This window comes from Myripristis murdjan, chromosome 2 (genome assembly GCF_902150065.1).
Source record: "Myripristis murdjan chromosome 2, fMyrMur1.1, whole genome shotgun sequence".
NCBI classification, from domain to species: Eukaryota; Metazoa; Chordata; class Actinopteri; order Holocentriformes; family Holocentridae; genus Myripristis; species Myripristis murdjan.
Window position 1 is genome coordinate 6,528,027 of NC_043981.1, and position 23,313 is coordinate 6,551,339.

At 45.8% G+C, this 23,313-nt stretch overlaps 1 protein-coding gene across 2 annotated transcripts in view; it reads right to left on the reverse strand.

Moving 5' to 3' along the window:
• Positions 1 to 1,854, reverse strand: part of LOC115372343 (nck-associated protein 5-like) — a 124,079-nt gene extending 122,225 nt beyond the window's left edge. For both annotated transcript variants that reach the window (XM_030070153.1, XM_030070188.1), the window contains exon 1: positions 1,757 to 1,854. In XM_030070153.1, coding sequence (XP_029926013.1) covers positions 1,757 to 1,834 — 78 coding nt within the window. In that variant the 5' untranslated portion in view covers positions 1,835 to 1,854. The remainder of the gene's footprint in view (positions 1 to 1,756) is intronic.
• Between the last annotated feature and the right edge of the window lie 21,459 nt (positions 1,855 to 23,313).

Genomic DNA, 23,313 nt, shown 5'->3' on the forward strand with positions numbered 1-23,313 from the left:
TAAAACACACCGGCCAAAAAAATCCCAGCACACTTGCTTCATTTTCAAACTGTAAACACGTGACACCGTGAGTAACTGTCTTCGTCAGAATGGTATTTTCTTGCATGGGAGTCACTCAGGCTGGAATAAGGCTCAGTAGGTCAGTGTGTGTAGAGGTTTGGGTATTGGGGGCGTGGGGGTTTCCCTAAACGGAGCATGGGGAGTTATCTGGGCGCAAGGAGGAGCGAGGGAGGGGGAAATAGGATGGAAAAATGCAATCATGCATCCCCAGCCTCTCCAGCTCCTCGTCGTGTGCTTCCCCTTTTCTCCTCCACGAGCCATTAGTCACTATCCAGCTCCTGTTAATGTAATTAGATAAAGGATATATGGAGGCTCGGAGCTCAGCGGAGACATTTGTCCGCATAATCGCGTCCGTGCGGTGGCAGTGGCTAAGGACCCCTGGATTTCCACAAAACACCTTTGGCTCAATAATTCAGAAGAAGTGGAGGGGAGAGTCTGGGACACAAAGCCAAAGAGAGAGAGACAGAAAGAGAAGAAGAAGAGCAGGGAGGGACGGAGAGTGATACATAGAGGGGGGAAATGACAGATAGAGTTGGAAAAAGAGAAATCCTCCCTGCAATAATCCATTTTCTCCCTTTCTTTGCCGCTCGCTGTGCTTCCAGGGGAACGCAAATCTTTCTCTATTTCCCTCTCATCCAATCAGAGGAGGGAGTCAGACCGCCTTCCCCAAACAACCCCCCATCCCGCCGCCCCAAAAAACAAAAATCAGACCGGAATCAAAGCATTGTCACATCTGAAAACAATCCCCCAAACCTGGTAGATATTTTTAGATCTGCCCCGCCACCACACACTGGAAAGCCGGCATCCCCCTCCACACAAACACACACACACACACACACACACACACACATATACAGTGCATTAAGCAACCTAGTAATAAACTGTCAAATGCCAGTCTATCACAACCACTTAGGCACATCTCGGGGTAAACGTCTGCAGATGGCAGGCAGGTCACCTCATTCAAACCCTCCGGAAATGCATCGGAAATGTGGAACATGCTTGATCTTTGCATGTAATTAGCAGTTAGTTGTAGCCAGTTGGCCAGTGACCTACATATGGAAAATGGTGAGATCGCGCTAGTGTGTAAACTCAAGCATGTACACAGACGCATCAGACGCAGCCAAAAATGCGAGTGTCAGACCCGGGGAACAATGCGCTCACACACCTTGTGCCGTCAAAAACAGAAAGTTAAACATAGAAGCGAGAGCAGGCGCACGTGCAAAGACCCAGACGAAAGGTGAGCGTCGTGCGCGCTTCCACTCGTAAGCTGCAGAATTAGACGCAGAGGCTCACACTAATATCAAAAGGCACCGAATATACACAAACAGAGTCACCCGCAAAGTGTAAACACACAAACTTGCATGCACTCCTACCGCCTCGCTTCCTGATCTATTTTAACTATTCCTTCTCCACCCCCATCCATCCTGCCCCCACTCCTGCACACCTAACCCTGGGCAATTCCTGTTTCCAGTCTGGGGCATTAGTGATGGAGTTTTGGAGTTTTTTTTTTTTTTTTTTTTTTTTTTTTTGGAGGGCAGGATATTAACCTGATTATCACCCAGTCAGACCTACTTTCTGCTCCAGACAGCCTGCCTCCAGCCCCAGACACCTCCTCAACCATCAGCCCTGGGCATGGATGGAGGGATGGAAGGAAGGAACGGATGAATGGAAGCGCGGCGTATGGATGGAGACTCACCACCAGCAGCTCCAGTAGGGGAACATTTTGGATCCTCCTGCAGACAGACACGATCGCGTGGTCCACAAACTGGCTCATCCTGCCTCCCCGTCTCTCTCTCTCGCCCTCTCACACTCTCATGCGCCTTTTCGTCGGCTGCCTTTCTCCTCTTCCGCTTCGTTCCCCTCTTCTACCCTAGCTGGCTTGCTGAGTCTCAGCTGCTGCCTGCCACTGCGAGTGTGTATATGTGTGTGATCGTACGTATGGGTGTGTGCGCTTTCCGCGGTGTGTGTTGGAATGATGATGCAGCAGGCAGCCGTGCAGCCGGGCTGGGAAGTGCCTGTGTGTCTGAATTCTCCTGCCCTCCTCAGCAAGGCCACATCAGCTCTTGTCAATATTTAACCAGCACGTCAGGTTGGATTAAATCACCTGGGCCGGACGTGCTGCGGTTTGCTGCCCAGGAGAGCGAGCGTGTGTTTGTGTGAGAAACACTGAACGTCTGGTATTTGCGTGCACATATGAAGACATAAAACATTAACTCATGTCAGCGGAGGAGTCTAACCCCCGAGTCTGGGTTGCCTGTCTTTCTTCTCTCTGTCCCTGTCCGGCGCTCGCACCAGATCGTGACGTGCGGCTACTGAACACAGCCCGCTCCACGAGCACTACGACTGCTGCTGAGATCTAACAAAATGTCAAGAAGGACTTGGCAGTAAAGCGCGAGAGAGAGAGAGAGAGAGAGAGCAAATCTGTGCGTTGCAGTGTGTGCACTCATGGAGCCGACTGGCAGAGCGACAGGAGCCTCGAACAGCCAATGAAAGGACTCCTTGACACTTGCCCCCGGGAGTATTTTCCTCCGTCTCATTGAGAGCGCAGCACCTCACTTCAACATCACATATACTGCACGTCTCCGGAGCTCCAGCAGGAAAAGATAACATCTCGATCCAGCTGCTTTGTACCGTTCTATGCATTTGGCTGTGAAATGGGTCGATGCACTGAGGAACAAAGGTGGAGGAAACTATTCGTATAAGAACGACAAAACGGTGATGCTTCAACAGGACATTGTCTATAAGAGATTCAGTCTGCCACTGCTTATGGGACAGTCACTCTAACTGCAACACCTGTCAAAAAGCAGATCAGATGTGCTAATGTGTCCCTATGTTTTATGTCATTGTAAGCTGCACTACTCATATCTCTTTGCAGAGAGATCTTTTTCACAGTGGCCATTTTGACATAAAAAACAAGGCAAACAAAGGTGTTCCTAATGACTTTAATTGAGGTTTTCTTTCATTTAAGTGCAGCAGAGCCTCTCCAATGAACCAGCACAATAGCAGGACCCCGGCTCTGTTAGACCGAAATGAAACAGAACCCTTAATCACTGCATTAGTGACATCTGTGTTTACCCTGCTATTTATGTCAAAATGGTTTCTGTGAAAAAAGGACCGTTGAAGTGATGCTGTTTTATCCAGACCGGTATGACAGTAAGTAATCACTGATCCGCATTTTGGGCCTGCACCTCCTTTGGTGATGAAGTGGGCTGCCCACCGTGAGACCATCCTGTTACACACAGCTTGTCTCACGGGGCCAGATGTAGATTTCTCCAACAGTTTTCTCTGGGAACAACATCTGAGGACATTTAGTTTGACAAGTGGCTGTGGATGCTGGCAAGACCGGCTGGTGATACAGCTACACCGATTGGCCGTCCTTCAAGAGGCCGCCTAAGTTTAAGCCAAATCTCTCACAGAAGCCTCCAGTTGTTCCAAACATAGCGAGGAGAATGGCTGGAGTTGAGTCTAACCACAGCAGAGGGACTGGTAAAATGGGCTCAGCAGTCTTACTGAAGCTTCACACACTGAAGAGTGATTTATAAGATCCTTCAATTCACATCTTTTCTAGCTTTGGTAACATACCAGCCTCAAATTAGAGCCTTAATGTTCTGGAGGCCCCAACAGTTAAATGTCAGACCTCTTGATCGCCAGTCAAAAGTTATATCACTGACCATATCCTCCATGCGCACCTAACACTTCAGTGGAGAGCCAATCTTCCACTTCACACACACATTTCTCAGATGAGTGCCATTTTCCACAGCTGTGATGAACCTCACTTCACATACAGACTTTGACAGGAAGGCATAACCACTGTCCCACATCAAACTCTCAGATTCGGATAAATCACCCACTACAAGATCTACATCAAGCTTTCAAAAATGAATATTCTGACGAGATTTGGATCTCAGCCTCCGGTGACCTACATACACTGCATTGTCTCAGAGAGTGGATTGAGCGTTCGCCCCGAGCAGCCGCGTGTCCCGTGGCTATCACTGTGATTGATGGGAAACGAGTGGCAGGTGGTGTTCGTGCTAACACAGAGATTACAAACTCATCAGTCAGCAGACGCCTGGGCAAGCCTTGCTCAGGAATTTATGACATCACACACATCAGAGTCTTCGCGCCGGCAATGCTGTGTGAAACAGGGCGGGGTGTTGCAGGTGAAAAACAAAGCCCTGCCCTAATCTGTTCCTGTAAGTGACTAATTGTTTTCCCATCTAAGCGCAACTCACGGTGAGATGCCAATTCCTCGACCTAATCATGAGAGCTTTATTGGAAATCTGTTGTGAAATCTATTGTGCAAGCCAACTGCGCTTTCACTGCTGGTTTGACGATGAGTGGTTGGATTGAAACTAATACCACCTGTCAGCTGTGTATCAAAATTATGTAAACCATTTCACATGCCAGGCACCAGTCTATGCAAAAGACGACGTAATCAACATCCTGTCACAGAATGCAGCCAGCACATCTGCATGCAAAAAGAGTATTTTATAATGCATGCTTTTAAAATTTAGGGACACTTCATTCAGGCAGACCGAAGATCAAGAATGACTGATTTAGTAAGTTATCTCTTAGCAAGGTCAAGACAGATCATTTGTCAAAGCATCAGCTTCACCTCTGGGTGAAGCTGTCTGTCAACGCTGATTGCAGATCAGATTGTGATGTTACACTTACCCTAAGAAACCTGTTTTAGTTACCTCACCTCAACCTTATCCATAGTCCTAACATTAGCCAAACTGTTGGCTAATACACGCCTGACCTTAACACTAACCATGCCCATTTATTTGAAAAGGGACAGACTCAGCTCAAAAACTGATCTGTGAGCAGGGCTAAAGGACAACTTCTCCCTCCACCTAATACCAATTACTTTGTCCTGGAATGGCCGTGAGACTCTGTCTGGGTACCAATGACTCATGAATTATCTACAACGTTAGAAGTGCTTCATTTGCCAATTCCAAACACTGAAGTGGCATTTCCAAAGCAGACTAATATGCATAATTCCAGAGTTAAGAAAATCCACACGCTCCAACCGACAAATCTGTTCAATGAAGTGCCCATCTGGTGCTCTAACAATCAGCAACTGTCTTAAATCAACAACAGAGACACCTGAAAGTCTGATGAGAACGATGACTCTCATCAGTGACATCAGTGACATCAGTGACGCCCTTGGTGTCGAAACAGTTGTTTGCAATAAGCTGTTTGCCTTGTTATCCGTGAGTTTACCAATAATTTTGGCTTGCGTCCACCAGACGATTGCATCAAGGTGCATAAGAATGTCGTCTTCTGATGGGTAAACCGGGTCTTGACCCCAAAGCCTTTCAGTCCTAACCCCTAACCATTAAAGACAGAGAGGTCACCAGGTGCAAGGAAGCACCACTCCCCTGTGTGAACACCTGGTAGGGACTCACCCTACAAGTCCAACCAGTATAGGCTGTGTCGAGTAAGTCCATCAGACTGGGAGGCATCTATCCCCCCCATAATGAGCTTCACAGTATCCTCAGGCATGAACATGTGTGGAAACAGCCCCTTTAAATCCCCCTCCTCAGTGCTCATATACACATCTACATACACAGAACTAATTTGCAATTACAAATGCTGACATGCAAGCACGCTGTCACACGAAAACACACATCTGCACATGTATGCAAATGTGAGCACACACACACACACGTATGCGGAGACACACATTTCTAAAACGTCATCAATCAGCCCATGTGAAAACAAACAATACCGGCTAAAGTGAGGCCTTGAGCGCTTACATGCGTGGAGCCATATGTCAGATGTTAGTTTTAAAGTGGTTTCTGTATCTATTTACTCAGCGGTCAGCGCTAATGCAGAAACATGTAAATATTTCCCCGGACTGGGCGGGAAATGATTCTAGGATGCAGTTACAGCGATTCCCAGACGACCAGCTTTCACGCAGCACAGCACAAAGAAGAAGACAGCGCTCATAGAATTTATAGAGAGACAAAACTCATCTGTTCTATGGCATGATCAATGCAATTATTAGTCAACCCATAGCAACTAGCGTGGCTCCCTCCAGGCTTCAGCTCTGGTCTCCCAGAAAACTGAGCTTTGGCGGATGAATGAGCTCTCTCAGGTCCCAGCTGAGGGTTTGGCGAGGTGCCTGATGAGGAAGATGTGATCACAGGGCAGCCTCTGTGCAGAAAAAGAGACAGGATGGGCTTACCATCCCGCCACCCCCCCACCCTGTGCCCCTTTAAACCCACACACAGTCTGCCAGGAGGCCAGAGAGGGAGGCGGTCCCTCCCCAGCTGCAAGGTAAGGAGGTGGGCTTCCTTTTGCTGACAGATGCAGGGTGTCGCCCCTCCTCCGCACCCTCTTTCCGCCTCTCCCCAAAAATCGGGGTCTTAATCCGCACATCCAATCCTGTTAGTTGCCCTCTGCCAGCCGTGCCTTGTTCAAACCCAAACCCTGCAGTGCCAGTGAGGCCGGGTCAGAGCACGATGCCTCATCTGCATATGATAAAACAAACATCCCTTGAGCTGGAGCGATCGAGCCAGGTGGACGGGGTTAACACCCTGGGCTAATCTTTAATGACTAACATGTTTCCAGCTTCTGTGCAGAAACAGACAGTTTCAAAGCAGGGAATCCCAAAGATAAGATATGTTTTTACAATTTGCACAGAATTGCAAGTGATATTTGTAAGGGTCTAAGTGTGTAATCTTTATTGATTGCACTTATCTCAACATAATTTGCAAAGCGCTTTACAGCTAAATAGTAAAAGCAAAGCAAATACAGTGAAAGCAGGGGACTATAATGGTCTGACATAAGTAATATAAGACAGTGCAGCAGTAAGAACAATAAAATAATACTGTAAACCATGAAAAGTCAAGAAAATGTTGGGTTTGATTTTTTAATAGGTGCTTAAAAGACAGTTAGACTCTTCAAAACCAGATATGGCAGAGTGCAGATTTACACTGGATTTCTGGAAGTCACAGCACATATATATTCCTTGTGCAGAGGTAAATAGGCCAAATCACTGTGATGTCAATATGGTGATTTAACAGCCACTTCTAGAAAACTGGCAGCTCATTTGATTTGCGGAGGCCTGTGAGATCTGTGGTCGATATTCAGCTGTAATTGTAACATTCAAAGATATACAGTTAAATCAAATGCTCTGAAAAATCTTGACATTTCTGATGAGATTATTTGAGGGTTATTTTACGTTTCTGTACTGCTAGTTTAAGGTCAACAGCAGGTTTGCTCTTCTCAGATGGAAATCTGAAAAATCCAAACTCCTCTCCGCTCTTTACTGTTATCTCACACCCCAAAACACAAGATTTCACCATCTTCTCTTATATCACTGTAACCTCTTTTTATGACCCTGCTTGCTCCATGCCAGTTATATGAAGTTATATGATGTGAAATCTAAAAAATCATGTTCAAATGACCAGCTTAATCATAGCCTTCCCGTAAAATATTATATTTTATTTGTCCAGTAAGGTATTACATTACAGGCCTCAAGAAACGTGCTTTTCATCTAGCTTAACAACAAAATTTAATGTGAGTGAGCGCAGCATCTCTTATCTCGATGACCTTCCACTTGAACCAGCAGTGAATCTGAGGTCACTGCGCCTCTGTGTGTTTGTCCTGCGAGGAAGAAGATAAAGCCAGCAGAGAAGCAACAGGGCTCTCCTCATCCCTGCAGGACCGAGGCCTCTCAAAAGCCTCTGTGTTCCAGGCACAGAGCTCTCGGAGGGAAACCCCAGGGTGAGCGGAGGTGGGTGCGCGCACTCATGTTTGGGGAAGAACGCATGTGACTCTGGTAGCACGTGGCCCCGGTATCAACGTTGATCTCTGTCATGATTGGAGGAAGAGAGAGCCTCTAATTGGCCCCTTGACTCAAAGTGCACAAAGGACAGTCTTACTGGACATAGGGCAGGGGACGTCCAATTACATGAGCTGGAACGGGGGCCCCGGGCGAGACGGGACGCACGACAGAAACTCACTGCCCTCCTCACTACAAAGAAAAACCGCCTTCAATAGATTGGACCAGGCCCAAAGGCTTTTATTATCTAACTGAATGTGAAAGCGCCTTTGATGGTTCGACACATGATAAACAATCTCAAATAAAGATAAGAGGGGTTATGACATCAACCTGAGGCTGCATTCAGATGGACGTGTTTACTGTGCAAATTAATTTCATCGTGACTGTGCACCTCGCAACTCCACAACCTCCACAACCGCCACATTGCATTTGGTAATCCTGATGATTATATCTCTTATTGCACTTTAACTTTTGTAAGGAGCATTCAGGGCACCATGTGGACCCTTGCAACATGGAGTTGCAATGGATACAATGGGATGGCAAGAACATTGGTGCATGCAGGCAAGTGCCAGTAGCTTTGATCATCGTCCATCCATGTTACACTGAAGTGCATTTGTTTGCTTTGTTTCCTTCTATTCATCCAATCATCTCTGGTCCTGCCTCTGAAACATGCAACCCATGAACGCACCCTAAGAATGTGATTTTGTATTGTTTTCAAAGCTCATTACCGAGGCATGTAACATACATGCAACTTGTGACATGGGTCAGAGATTTCCGCATACATTAGCACACGTCAGCGAATCGGGGAGAAGGTAGTTCACATGGCAAGCAGAGAACAATCAGGTCAGTTTGAGTGAAGCTTAGTATCATCCACGGCAAATCCAAGTGGTAAAGTTTTCATTTCTCTTTCCTTTACTCACCCGAAGCCTCAGCAAATGCCAATAATCCGATTTATTAACAATGCACAATCACATATTAGATAAGATAAAAGAGTTAATGGTCTGTGAATAACTTGATCTCACTTTCATTCTCCCAAAGTCTTGTGATCCGGAAAAAAAACACAAAGCATCTAATGTAACCGCACGTGATTCCAGGGTCCATAAAATACATAATTGCCATCAATAAAAACACAGGCAAGGTATTGAGCCTCAGGGGACCGGCAAATCTCATTTCTTGGAGGTCGGAAAAATAGATGAGTGGCCCATATCAGAACTGCCTCAATAATTATTAAACCAATTTTACAAGTGGATGGAGGCTGCTTATGGTGCATAGTCTCATCCGCAGCGTGTGGTTGGATATGGGGGAAGCCGCTGGGCTTTAAACTGGAGTCTAGGGAAAAGCCAAGGTTGTAATTGCTCCTTGCTGGTTCATGAGAGGGGAGACATTTCCCATGAGACAAGAGGAGGAAACTGCCGCCTCTTCTGCCTCTCTCAGGCGGCCAGCGGCCCAAGGTCTGCCGGGTTCCCACACCCTGCGGCCCCGTGGCTACCCACGCGGTGCTCCCAGGTATGTGTGGTATGTCACCTGCCCACTGAGGGAGCTGTCAGTGTCCCGGCCAGAGGCTGGTACACCCCTACTGAGAAACTTCATTTCAGCACTCAAGATGGAGTGTCAGAGGGCGGGCGGGAGGAGGGAGAGTGAAGAAGGGTAAGAAAAAGGAGGCGGCTGATCCAAGAGGAGTCTAAATCTTTTTATGTAACCTGCTCCCACCCAAATCGTCCAATCAGTCTGAGCCTCACAACTGCACTTAGCGCCCGTTACTCAAGAATCGGGCTGACACGCCGAGTGAACACACATCCCTGAGTTTTGGCATCCTGTAATAGACATGGCGTGAGAACTGGCCTCTCAGCGAGGACAGCATTGTCGGTGGATTTCGAGTGTATAATTACGCTCAATTAGTTTGAGCTGCTCAGTAATAATATCAAACCTCTCCATTTGTCTGCCTGACGATGTGGGAGCCAATCAGATTAGACAGAAAATTTCTTCCCATCCAACTGCAGAGCTTGCTCCCCCACTCAGTTTTATGTCTCCATTCTGCATTGTAACAACAGGCTGTAATAGGCTGTGGGGGGAGAACGAGGCAGGAAATCCAGTCTCTCCAAGCAGATTGAGTGCTGGCTTATCATCCAATTCATTTGCACTTAAATTTAGCATAAACCAAACTAATTTGTCTGTTTCGGGGCTCGTTTCTGTATCTGGGGCGATTTTACTGTGCAACTTTGGCCGGTGGCAAATGGGCCAATGAAACAAGTTGCAGCTTCATATAACAACATGGCAGCAAATCAGCGTGTAAAATACTTTATACGAGGAGGTGGCTTGACAAAAGCCAGGGGGATTTAGAGTTAAACCCAGAAGACTTTGGAGATAAACAGGAAAGCACTACCACATGCTGTTTATTCAATACGATTCACAACTACGCAGCGCGCCTTTAATCAGTAATGTGGAGCACTTGATTATTAACCCTCCCCTGCAGAGTGTTTTCAATTTGGCCTTTTGTTATCAATTATCTCTGAGCATGATTGCACTACTGCACACGTTATTAATGCTGGCAGGATAAAGAGTGTGGAGGAGAAAGCAAGGACTTCTCATCACTAGTTGAGGCATTCTCAGGGTGATGTGTCTTACCTCACCCTTGTCAGGCAAATGGCATCAGATGCCCGATCTTACGTAAAGCACAGGAGCCTGTTTCATTAGGGCGTTTGACATGTGGCAGAGCTGGGAATACAGATGGGTGCAAGGAAAACAAAACAGAATTAGTGGCTGAGACACTCAAAGTAAGAAGGGGCAAGGTGGCAGGACGGTTACATCATGTCCGCTCAAACTGAGGCAACACATGCACCTCAGTTTGATAACCCAAATCGTGCTATAGATTATACCTTGGATAAACCAATCAAACCCACCCTCCCAGTTCCTCATGTTAATTCCTTCCATGAAATATCAGTGTTTGCAAACACAGCTGCTGCCAAAGCGGAAAATCTCTTACAAATGTGATTTGATGTCTATACTCTCTTTCGATTTTTCTTTTTTTTTGGGGGGGGTGAATTCCTCCCTCCTAAAATATTTTGGTTGCATTATGCCCCCCCCCCCCGACAGGACGTATAGGATAGGCCTCTGACGGAGTTTGTGCGGTGACCTAGTTAAAGCTCGCTGGCAGCAGCTCGCGACAGCTCACAGACCGTCCGCGGCCATCGGGCTCGCCGCGCGCGTCCCTGTGTGACGAAGAGAGTCTCATCTGCGGGCAGGCAGACATCAAATGATAAAAATAAATAGAGGCGCACACTCAGCCCAGCAACACGGTAGTTATGTAATGCAAATGGTGCCCCAGTTACTCGCCGCTGCTGTCGTCTGGCCCATCCCTAGGCTAAATAACCCTGATCCAGATTAGAGGGTCCATTCCAACCCACTTCCTGTCATGCAGCAGAGGAGCGCTGGATTGAAACGCGTCACCAAAGACAGATGACTGCCTACACCTGCACACGAAGGCCACACAAACCCATAACACATGGGCATGAAATCATCTCATCATGCGTGTGTATTCATGCATTTGAAAGACAGAGACGTCTTGAAGAACTGAGGAGCTTTAGATCAAGCTGACCTGGCAAAATTCCCTTAAACCTATATTGCATACATTGCGGAAACATATGCCGGCTCAATTCATTATACATGTGTGTGTGGCGGGGGGGGGGGTGGTCCAGACTGACATTCAAGCCCTATGTTCTGTAAATTACCCATAGACGATTGATAGAGGTTTTGTATGAAGCTGGGCCATGTAATCTATCCAAAGAAGAGCGGACATGAATATTTTACCTGGTCCTCGGTTGACATATGGTATTTTGTCTCCAGCGGCCTTTTCTAAAAGCTTGTCTTAGTCAAAAGAGGTTAACTTATCATGCTAGTGTGAGCTGAAAAATGTGTCAGGGACGGTCCCTGTGGAAAATCCGCCTTGTTCATCATCTAAACAGCCCATAAAAAACACACATAATGTGTTGATTGTGTGAAAGCAACAAAACAACTATTAACTGGATAAAGCAAATATTTTTTTTTTGTGCCATTGCATGAAAAAGGATGAGGACTGCGTGACAAATATGAGAGAATAGCAGCCTTAGTCGACACTGCCAAGCACTGGGTTATACAGGGTCATTTATTCAGGTCATACGCTTATGTTAGAGCAAACTGCTAGCAGAGGTACTTCACAATTACGTAAAGTCAGACAGCTGGCTCAAACCGGTTCACAGGCGCAGGTATCGCAGAGGAGCAAAAAACACGAAAGCCCGGGTCCTGTCGCGTCGTCCGACGGAATGTCAGAAACGGCCACTTGTGTTTTCTCAGATGCCTGGAAAAATAAATGTATCTGTGGCTCATATCCTCTCAGGAAAAGGACTGTTTACAGGACTTAGTTGGTTTATCAGTGCCACGGCAGGCAGGGCCACAAGCTCCAGAGACATCATCAGATGTGCTCCATCAGCAGAGGAGGCAGAAAGACCAGGGTTTGGATTCAGCGCCATATCACTTTAACTTTAACTCGACTAAGATTCGTCCCCCTTTTGCTTATGAAGTGCCGTGCAAAGCGCCGTGATCGCATAGGACATGCTTTTTTTTTCTGCTCACACATGTATGTAAATGTTGTTTGTAAACACAGAAGAGGAGCAGACTGATCCCATGAAGCATGACATCATTGCTATGTAATTGCTATGTTCCTGCAATCTATCAAGCCAACGGGTGTAGCATTAGTGTAAGTAAAAATAGATGAAAGAAAGCGGGTGATTGCTCTGTGTGCGCTTGAAGGAGAGGATAATGCAGCCCATTCTGTGGTTTGACCTTGTTAAAATGAAGATGTGTTCAACTTGACGGCAGGGTACACCCACAATGATTAGGGTTTAGGGTTAGGGTGGGATGGTTGAGGATTTTCATAACTTTCATAATAAGGGCATCTGATCAACTAGTTTTCTGACCAGTCATGGCACTTTTTGTAGGAAACAGAGAGAATCCACTGTTCATGGGTGTAATCCTTCCATTTTTTTTTTTTTTACCAGCACCTAGAGAGACATGCACCACTGTGTACTGTGCAACCGCATTTATTTGAATTAAGCTGACCATTGCCGCAGACTCCTTCCTCCTCAGTTTCAAATCTGCAATTCCCATCAAAGCAGCTCACAGTTTTCTTGGTTGCCCATTTGCGGAGTCCAATCTGCATACTGCCACCAGATCCGCGCTGGACCTTTACCAACGCTTCAGGCTTCATCATGTCCCACTATTGAAGCAGCCCAGCACCCTTATGCTCCTGCTTCCCCACTGTCTAGGGAGGAAAAATCACAAGGAAAGAGTAAAAGACAAAGTATACTTTCGCTTTTTATTCAAAGAGACAGAGCCGAATGAGTGCACGAGGACGGGAGGGAGAGAGATCGAGGGGTAAATGAGTCCACACCAAGGCAAAAGAGGGGAACCGAGTCAGATGAGTGCACAAGAGAGGAGAGAGGGGAGAAGCAGAGAAAAATGGAAAAGAGGGAACACATGCATGCATGACTAGTTGAGTGGACAAATAGGAGCATGTTGAATCATAAACCCATATAGCAAATATGACCTAGATTCAGCCCCGCAGTAAATCAGGTCGCCGTGTATCCAATTAAAGCAATTAAAGCTACAGTATATCTGATAACAACCAGTAATTGCTAATGATGATGATGATTCATTTATAAGGGGAGTCCTCATGCATCACGCCGCCGTCAGATAAGAGACGGTGCAAAAGGCAGAACACGTGACTGTGGCTGCCGCTGTTACAAAGTCTCGATAAATTATTGATTAAGTCGACGCACAATGTCTCACCCAAAAGGATTCAAATGTTCCACAGCCACGGTTTATGTAGTAAATGATCAACACGGCGATGCTTTGTGCCCATTCATTTTTTATGTTCACGCCGTTCGACGAGTCATGTTGTGATTGCGCCTGAGTTTATTTTATGGGTGCACCCACCTTCCTTCAACCTGCCTCATCTGCTTCCATTAAAGTGGATGATTTTCTGTTTCCCAGAATGCCGTTTGTGAATCCCTAGTGTGCCGGCGTGAATTTGGCACACTGAACCAAAGTTGGATGGATGAGCATCACTTATTAGCTCGCTCAGTGATTTACAAAGTGGGGCCCGGGGACCTCCAGTGGTCCTTGGGGGGCTTCAATTTCACTGTAATTTCATTCGCTAGACATTATTATGATGCTATAAAGTGTGTGAGTGATTATTGTAATATCATGTTTTAATATGATGTTCAATGTGACAGTCCCATCTCCATTGGCTGGCTGGGCTGCCTGAGTGTCTTATGTTTTGTGTGATGCAGGTTCCCAGTAGATGGAGTCAGGTCATACTGGGAACACCTGGGCCCAGTGTAATTATTACTATCTCCCATTTGGATAAGAGAAGAGAAGCTCTGCACCTTTATTTATGCTTCTTTATCACCATAACCCAACACTCATCTCTCCAGTTATGCATACACACTGACACCGCTGGCTCACTGACAACCACATCTCACAACATTTTGGCGCTTTCACTTGTTTTTTTTGTTAGTTTAAGATAAACGTTGTGATTGGTTGTGTCTCCTCCTGTTGTTTGTCATGGCCTATGAGCCGATCATGACATCAAGTACGACGCCTAGACAATTTAATGCCTCGCACGAACCAAAATAGCTTTAATCATATCAGTCTCCACGGTGCAGATCACTTCAAATGGAAGTCTGTGGCTTAATGAATGTCATCTTGGGGGGTCCGGGACATAAAAAGTTTTAAAACACCTGAGCTAGCCAATTATTTCCGGCACATTTGGGCATGTCTGCGAGCAACGGCAAAAATCAGTATCTCTGCCTCTTCGATGATGGATTTCCCCTTGTGTGATTAAACAACGCTGGTGCAAAACGGCGGCTTAGAAAGAGGCGTTATTCACAGGAACAACACAAACATATCAACGAACAACACAATAGGCCCGGAGACACGGGGTCTAAAACGAATCGCTTTTAACTCAACACTGTTAAAAAAAAAATGAATCTGTTTTTTTAACAGTGTTACAGGGAGAGTTTCCCTTAAAAGATTAAAGACACTCTCCATAGTTTGGCAGTTGCACTGAGAGATTACACTCTCAAACACTTGTCGTTTAATTTACAACAAATGTATCCTTGATGACTTCAGCGTTTGTATTGTCAAATGCTTTCTTAGCACCACCAGCAGCCAAGACTGTGATTTATTATTTCCTGTGCGATGACTACATACTGTATGCTGCAGGGAGGGGAAGGAGGGAAGGGGGGGGGTCTACTTTGCTGTAGCACACATCCAGACACAACACAGCAGCCAGTTTGCCTGCACTTGACATTCCAAAGAGGCTCTTGGAAGCAGATTCACCTTCAGCTCACCCTGAGCCAAAACAAGTTTCCACTCCTGTGATTCGCAACAACAGCCCGGCGCACAGATAAGCCTGTCAATCACCAGCAGCCACATTGTGTTTCACAAACACAGTCAGAGGGGACTGTTTTTTCTCTCTGCCTCTTGACATGTGCATGTGTGTGCGCGTGCATGTGTGTGTGTATGTGTCAGAGAGTCTTGGAGCATTCCTTAAAATAATAATCTCTGACATTTTGATATAAATAGATATCCATTTTGTCACTATTGCTGATTAATACAAGACCAATGTTATGTAACCTATTTCCACTTCATGAAAGCGTTTCCATTTGCTAAAAAGTGGGTGCCTGATAGGTCTCTTTGCATAAATTCACACAGGTAAAGGCACATTTTGATGATACAGCAACAGCAGTTTGTTCACAATAAACAGAAGAAGACACATTGCTGGCCACACTGTTGGACGGACAAGTCATTTCTGGAGAGAAAAACAAAAGGAATCTTGCAGATCACCCCTTTAGTGCAGTAAAAGTTGGCCTTTTAGGGTTTTTCAGCTGACAGCAATATCATGTCTATGAGCGAGCAGGTAGAGGCCAGTAACAGAGCAGATTCAACAAACGGATAAATTCAGACAAATTGCATTCCTTTACTGTAATGCAGTATTTTAAGCCAGAAAGAGACAACACATGCTGTATTATGACATGCAAAATCCTAGATAATATCTGCTCTTATATGATTATATAAATATAATCTTGATATATAAGCCAGGTAGCCACTGGGATATCTATCTTCCTGAATGCAGACAATTCTTTGAATGCTTAGACAGCAGAAACAAATTAGGCTTGGTTTCTCAAACACTTCCTCCTTGGTGTTGGTTCAGCAAGCAAGCAGTGGGAAAAGGGACATCAACCATGGCTAAAACACCGGCGTCCTGATTAACTGACTTTGAAGTGACTGAGTAGCGGTGTCGAGGACTGACTTACCACCAGGCCGCTGTCAAGAGACAGTCTCTTTAGCTGCTCTCTCCTCTCCAGGTGTCTGTTCATGGTCCCTCTCCCTTTCAGCGATCCACACACCTGGGAAACACTGGAGGGAGGGAGAAGGGGAGGAGTAGGTCAGAGTGGCGGAAGGAGAGGCGGGAAAGTCAACAAGGAATACCTTGCATCCGCTGCGTCACTTTTCCGCTATTAGAGGGGCTTTTACCTTTGCTCGAAATGAGATCAGAGTCCATGTCCCTCAGAGTCACACCCGCTGAGACTGCTGCTTCGGCCATATCCACACACTTGAAGTAATTTCCTCCCTTTTTTTCCTTCTCTGTCCTCTCCTCCTTTGTCACTCCATATATCCGTTCTAGTCTCTTTCTCTCCTACATCTCCCATTCCTTTCGATTTTGATTGTGGTGCCCGGCGCCTTCTCACAAAATTCAAGTAAATCGGGAAGAGGAAGTGCGGAGCTCGCCACGGGCTTGACGGTACCGTGGAATCACAAAGTCAGAGCTGAATCTTGCTGTTTGCTCTCAGCGTCACCCAGGCAGTCCACCCCGCCAAAACCCACCCAAAACCCCAAGCTTCAGCCCAGTGTTTTTCTAGCCCTCTCCAAACAGTGCTGGGAACCAGTCTGACCTGGCCTGACTGAGGCCACGGCAGAAGATAAACACTTCACTTCACGCATACTACTTCCATACAAAGAGCCTGGGCTCTGGGCTCACTGTGACTGTCCGCAGAGTAAGCACACCACTTCCTCGTTAGTGGAGGCAGGGTCAAAGGTCAGCCAATGGCCGCCTGGGGGTCAAAGTCTCCCTCTGTCCAACAAAACCGGTGTTGCCATATGCACATATGCGTGTATGGAATCTGTTGAGATCACAATCTTAGGAAGAGAAGAGCATTGCCAGTGTCTTTGGTGGAATCCAGCTTATTCCACTGGTTGTCCAACTTTCCAGGCTCTTTCACAACCCCTCATTGCAAGAATGGTCATTTTATAGCCAAAAATAACTGCTTAAAATGAAAAAAATTCACAACCCTCCCAGCATCATCTCATGACCCCCTCCAGGACAACAAGCCCTGATTTGAGAAACGAGCATTACCATGATAGGCTATGCTCAAAATTGGTCATTACAGCAGCGGGCTGAAGGGTATTTATCCCATTTTTTAAGGTCAGTTATTCAATGTTTACTTGCCTCACAAACTTACTTATGCAACCACATCTCCCAAACAGGGTCCCAAAGCCCCTTTGGCATCTGCCGTTGCCTATTTCTGTTACACCCTGTCTAAAGCTTCAGCAGCGTGACTGCACTTGTCAAACATCCCCACGCATCAAAACGACATGTTCCATCCACTGCCAATCTAGTAAGTCCAAGCCTGTTGACATGAATCCGCAAACATCAAATTGCAGGCAGGATCACCGAGCAAGTTTTTCAACCTCAACCGATGTTGTATTACCAAACAGGACGCAGTCTCCTCCTTCCCCATCTCTGGTGCCCTTTGGCTGTCTGGTGTAGAAATGGCCTAATCAGTGAGCAGGAAGTCAGAGACACTGTCTGCAAAGACACAAAAGCACCACAATCTCCTCTTTTTTCTCTCTCTCTCTCTCTTTGTAATTGCTAATTGTTCCAGTGTATTGCGTCAGATGCAATGCTCTGTCCCCTGTTCAGATTGAATTTCAGTTTGTCCCTTTCCGCTGGAGATTAGGATAGGAAGTAAAGCCCATAACATCCCTTGGATGCAGAGACAGTGGGTGGTGGGGGTGGAGGGGTCAAAGGAAATTGAGAGCAAATGATTAAAATGGTTTATAGCACTGTGCATGATTGCCTAGACTCAGGGTAGCACACACTGACACCATTTCCCTAAGGGCACACACAGTGCAGTGGATGAGGTATGGATGGACTGGAAGTGACAAAGATTAAGCAAACACATTAAAAGCTGCATATCAGGAAAGCCCAGATAAGGGCAGGTGATAAAAAACACAGGGAAACTCCTATCTCCATCAGCTGAACAAAGCAAACACAGTTTGTCTTTGCTTCTAGTTGCAAACAATCTGGTACAATCCATGAAGCTTCGACAAACTAATTTCATTTTTTATGTCAATAAAGTACTGTAGGTGCAGATTACACAAATGAGAAAGACTTACACTGGAGCAAATTAGAAGTTCCCGGAAGGTGAACCAAGTTGTGGATTTGTGTGCAGGAGCTATCAACAAATACCTTTCATCATCCCACTGAATAGCGCATAGGAATGTGACGAACGGATGTATAGAAGCATGAGATCCATTGCATGAAAAGGTTTAAATTCTTTGAAATGTGGTGCAGGCAAAAAATAAACCAAACAGTAGTAACAATAGTCCCTGACTCAAAGATCAAAGTAAAAATAGGCGCAGGACTGTAAAAAGTCCAATATGTCAAGAAGTGTTCTCACCACCACACTCAAGGCTGAGATACTGGCAAATACAAGCCCTGCTTTTTTTCTACACTGTTTGAACGACTGAGCTGTTTTATTTATGAGAGGCTCCAATTGCATGTCTGCAGCCACAAAGTTGTGACAACCATGAAAGCGCTAATGAGCAGGGAATCCCGTGTTGTGCCACTGCCTTTAAATTGCCTTTGAAAACCTAACATTGCCGGCCAGAAAACACTAATTAGGTGGCATTAATCAAAAATAAACAAACAGCATTGTTTCGGGTGTTCATCCCTGTGGTCTTGCAGAGAACCGGGAAGCTCTGAATGGCTGCACTCGACCCCTCGCCTGTTTTACACTGGCCAGTTTAAACTGTTTTTCTAAAAATAAAAATCACGTCAGTCGGGGAAACAAAGAAGCATGGGAATCCAATTGCTGTCGGTGGCTGCGAAAAGCACGGCTGTGGCCAACCTTTCTCGGCTGACAAGCTTGTTGACCGGTGCGCGCTGGCTGAGGTTTCCAGGTCGCTCCGCTCTATAGGAAACGGTGACTTGTTGATGGTTCGGTGCTGGAGGGGTGACTAACCTTTCCTGCGTGATGATTACTTGAACACTCGGGGGTCAAATGCCATGCTGGCAGACCCAAAAGATCAAAGTTTGGTGCCATAAAGACACTTCTCTCATGTTATTGGATATTATGGGGTGATATATCATAGTGTGTCATGACATCATGGTGTTAGGACGGGCCTGTTTCATAGAAACATCAACATCCATGCTCCCGTCCCCTCACTGACGGTGACCCTGCAGGGCCTTTACGCTGTAGCACCGTTCTCACTTGCAGCGCCCTCCCTTCCGCTCCCCTCCTCGAATGATTTACACCAAAAGCAATTACTGATATGTTAAACCGGTCTAGTGTTGACCTATACAGAGTGACACGCGTTGACGCCTATAGTCCACACAGCCCCCAGCCAGCCAGCCAGTCGGCCAGCCAGTCAGCGGGGTGGAAAGGATACAATCAAAGGAGGCCAGGAGGACGCTGACATCTGGGAGTCTTTGTGCTGTAGGCCTAATTAGATGCCAGGGTGAAGGGAGGAGGCCAGGAGGGATGGTGTGTGTGTGTACGTACAAACTGAGGGGGGGATGTTGGAGGAAGGCGGGGGAAACTCTTTTTTAACATCTGCTCCAGGAACAAGGGAGGACCCAGCTGAGGTCACACAGACCCAGACAGCTCCATACTACAACAGGGATAATGTGAGGGGATAACAGCTTAATGATAACACTTAAACCCATTGAGAGATCCTTGTACAGAAAACAGACTGCGAGGCTCATGGATAAATGGCGATAATGAGCCCGGATTGTCCATGAATATGGATTGTCATGGCTCAATTTGATACTGTTCCTATATAAGCTGCACCTCAATTGACATGCCGGAGACTGAGAAAAATGGGGCAGCTGTGCACTTACTGCAATCACTGCCCGTTCGCTCGTCTCCTTATCTTAATTTCGTCAGAGGTTAAAGCTGAAATAATCTTACGGGGCCCGCTGGAGAAAACAAAGTCGCCCCACCTCCTGGCTTTTTGACTTGTAAGTATGTGTTACTGAGCCACTGTTGACAATGCTGCCCTTTGTACCCAATACAGTTAGGCATTCACCCACGCATATCCTTGTTTCACATTAAGCAAAGAGCCACCGCAAGCGAGGAGTCTTTATCGCGGCGAGTTCAAACGGAGATATCAAGTGGCTTGAACTTTGCCCCTTCCTCGTGAAACAACACTTTTCATTGAGTAATAATTGCGTTGGAATTTGCGAAAACAATTCTCTCCGGTCAGCGCGTTTGAAGAGCCCACACTTGCTATTACACTGCGAATTGATTTAGTCATGGCCTATGCATCAAACTATACAATAAGCGATTGGGCAAACAAATTTAAGCAAATATTTCAATGGCCATCTGGAGTCAGAGAGAAAGGAAAGGAACGGGGAGAGACAGCGAGACAGAGAGAGGGGGATTCCAGACGTGCATTTTGCATGAGTTTCCAATTAGTGCTCACATCTATTACCAGCGTTTTCAGCGCAATGAAAACACAGAGGTCTAGGAAAGAAAAGCCTCTTGGCCAAACAGTGACTCGGACCTCTGTGATCAATATCCCACCGCCCCATAAACAGAGCAATGCCAGGAAGTGCCAGCCAGGCAGCCTGGAAATGGATGGTGGGGGGATTGGACATTGATTGGTGCACCCCTTTGCCCCGGGAACCAATTCATTTTGTCTCCGTGCCCCGCGTCTGCTTTGAATGAGGGGACACTGAAACGGGGTCAGCGTGGAAAGCAAAAGCACCCCCACAGTAAAGAGCCTGGATTTTTTTTTTTTTTTTTTTTTTTTTTTTTCTGAATGATTCATCCAGATTGCCGTGTCCGGGGAGAAGAATGAATGGCCGGGATGATTATACGTTTGAGTCTCGCTTTTAATTCAGCCACTGCACTGAGGGAAATGGGAGGGGACGGTGGGGGGTGCTATTACTTTTCATTCATTGAGGGGAAAATTGAAGCATGCAAGTGTCTGATGTGGGGTTTTAGTGTGTACAGAGAGAGGTCCATCTGTATTTTGGCAGCACAGATGGTGTATGCTGATCGGCTGTTTGAGTCCCTCTGCTGGCCAGCCTGCATGATCCTCCCTGTGCATGTTGGCACAACCAGGGCTCAGCCGCACACAAACAATAATCCACGTCTAACGTTAGTCTATTTCAATACTGATTTGGAAAAGTGGTTTGGAAAAATACAGCAAACCAATAATACTCCATATGTCTACTTCTTAATTATGTGCCACTTTTATAACAAGCTGGTAATGATAACAAAGTTAGTGGTAAGTATTTTCTTACACAAGTGTGAAAATGGAAGTGTTGGGTCAGTGCTAACAGCACCTTTCAAATGAATGTGAATGGGATTAATGAGCACACTGCAAAAAAATGTCCATCTCCACAATTCATTCATATTTCAGTATTAAACTCTTCTCTTCAAATAAGGTTAAAAAAAAAACAAAAAACATTGGGATTAGCTAATTCCACCTGTTTACAATGCAGTTTCACTTGCTTCAGGATTTTTTCCTGGGAACAAGTATAAATATGTTGAAATGAAACAGACTAAGGCAGATCGGCCTGAGACTAAACAACTAATTAACTTTTTTTTTTCCTGTGCCCATTTACATGCACATGAAAAGTGCAATTGTAATGTGATTAAAATGATCTTACAGCTCAGACAGGACCCATGTCAGAACCATACTTGAAATTATGCTTAGTTAAAGTTTAATTGCAAAAGTATATATGGAGTAATATGATTTTATATGCATTAATGGAGCCCAGCCAACACATGTGCACATTTTAATTGCACCTCTTTAAGTTTGACCAAACTGCACATGGTCAGTTAGCGATGAGGCTCATTTCACTCTGTGTAAACCAGATTATTAGGGTAAGTGTCACTTTATAGCACTGCAAATAAATGTATTTCACTTGGATCATTATTTATTGTCACATTATTATATGCAGGTAAACATAAGAGTGGAGTTCAATTGTTTTTGTCAGTTCAATTTGTTACTGTAATTAAAGCCAGCCTAAACCCTGCTGGAAATGCAAACTCCAATGATGATGAGCACAGCTGCTGAAGGCTAATTGGAGTTGAGTGAGAACCAACAGTTTGGATAACAAAAACACATATAGCCTGGTTTGCAGCACGCTGAAAGACAACAAGGAAATGAATTATGGAAGAAAGATGGCTCTATATATTCAGTCAGTGTCCAACAAAGGGAGCTCCTCGTTGCATTTTTACAGCCACAAAGCTGTGAGACGTACACGGGGAGCGAGGGGCCTTTGTAAATCATGTGGTGTGTAAACAATAAGCAGGCAGATATATGACACCCTGTTGTGCATTTTTAATCAGCTGCGGTTACATTCACATTATTTCCATGAGCTCTGACTCTCTCTTTGTGAGCGTTCACTACATCTACAGTCACTACAGATTTTTTTTTTTTTTTTTTTTTGGCTAAGTGAGCAGGTGGCAGCGCCTGTGATGAGCCAAAATTGAGCATTTTTGCAAAAATCTACATAAAACCTTCTCCTCCGCCAGGCTGTCTCTTTGGAGGTGCTCGGCCAATATTTGACTTCCTTGTTCAGTAACCCTTGTCAAACATGACTGATGCTCCATCCAATCCGGACTCAGAAGCGTGGCTGAGCCGACTGAAAAGACTGGTTCCTAGCTGTGTGCTGTGTAAACACTTAAATGACTTCCTAACCAAAATCATGTCAGACAAACAAAACGGGGAAAAGATCTGCTAACAAAAATGCAAGACCTCCCGAAAGAAAGATTCTTTGAGAGCTTGTCCGAGCGGTTTAAATCTTGTTTAGTCAGCAGGACTTAGCAGACAATCTAATGTGAGTGTTTAAAAAGGAGGGAGCGGCTGCAGGTCTGGTAAAACAAACCGAAAAAATGAGCGCAATGTCGTCATCCTGTTCATGAGGGAGTCCCTGCAATTCCCCGCTCTTATCCCACCCCGAGCCTTATTGCATCCTGGAACAAATCAAATGGGCTTCCTGTCCTGGGACCCTCCATCCCTACCCAGCATGCCTCTGCCGGCAGCATGACTCTCAGCTGAACTCTCTCATGATAGCAGTTGAGGGGAAAAAAGTCAGAAAAATACACTCCACAGGGCCGGGG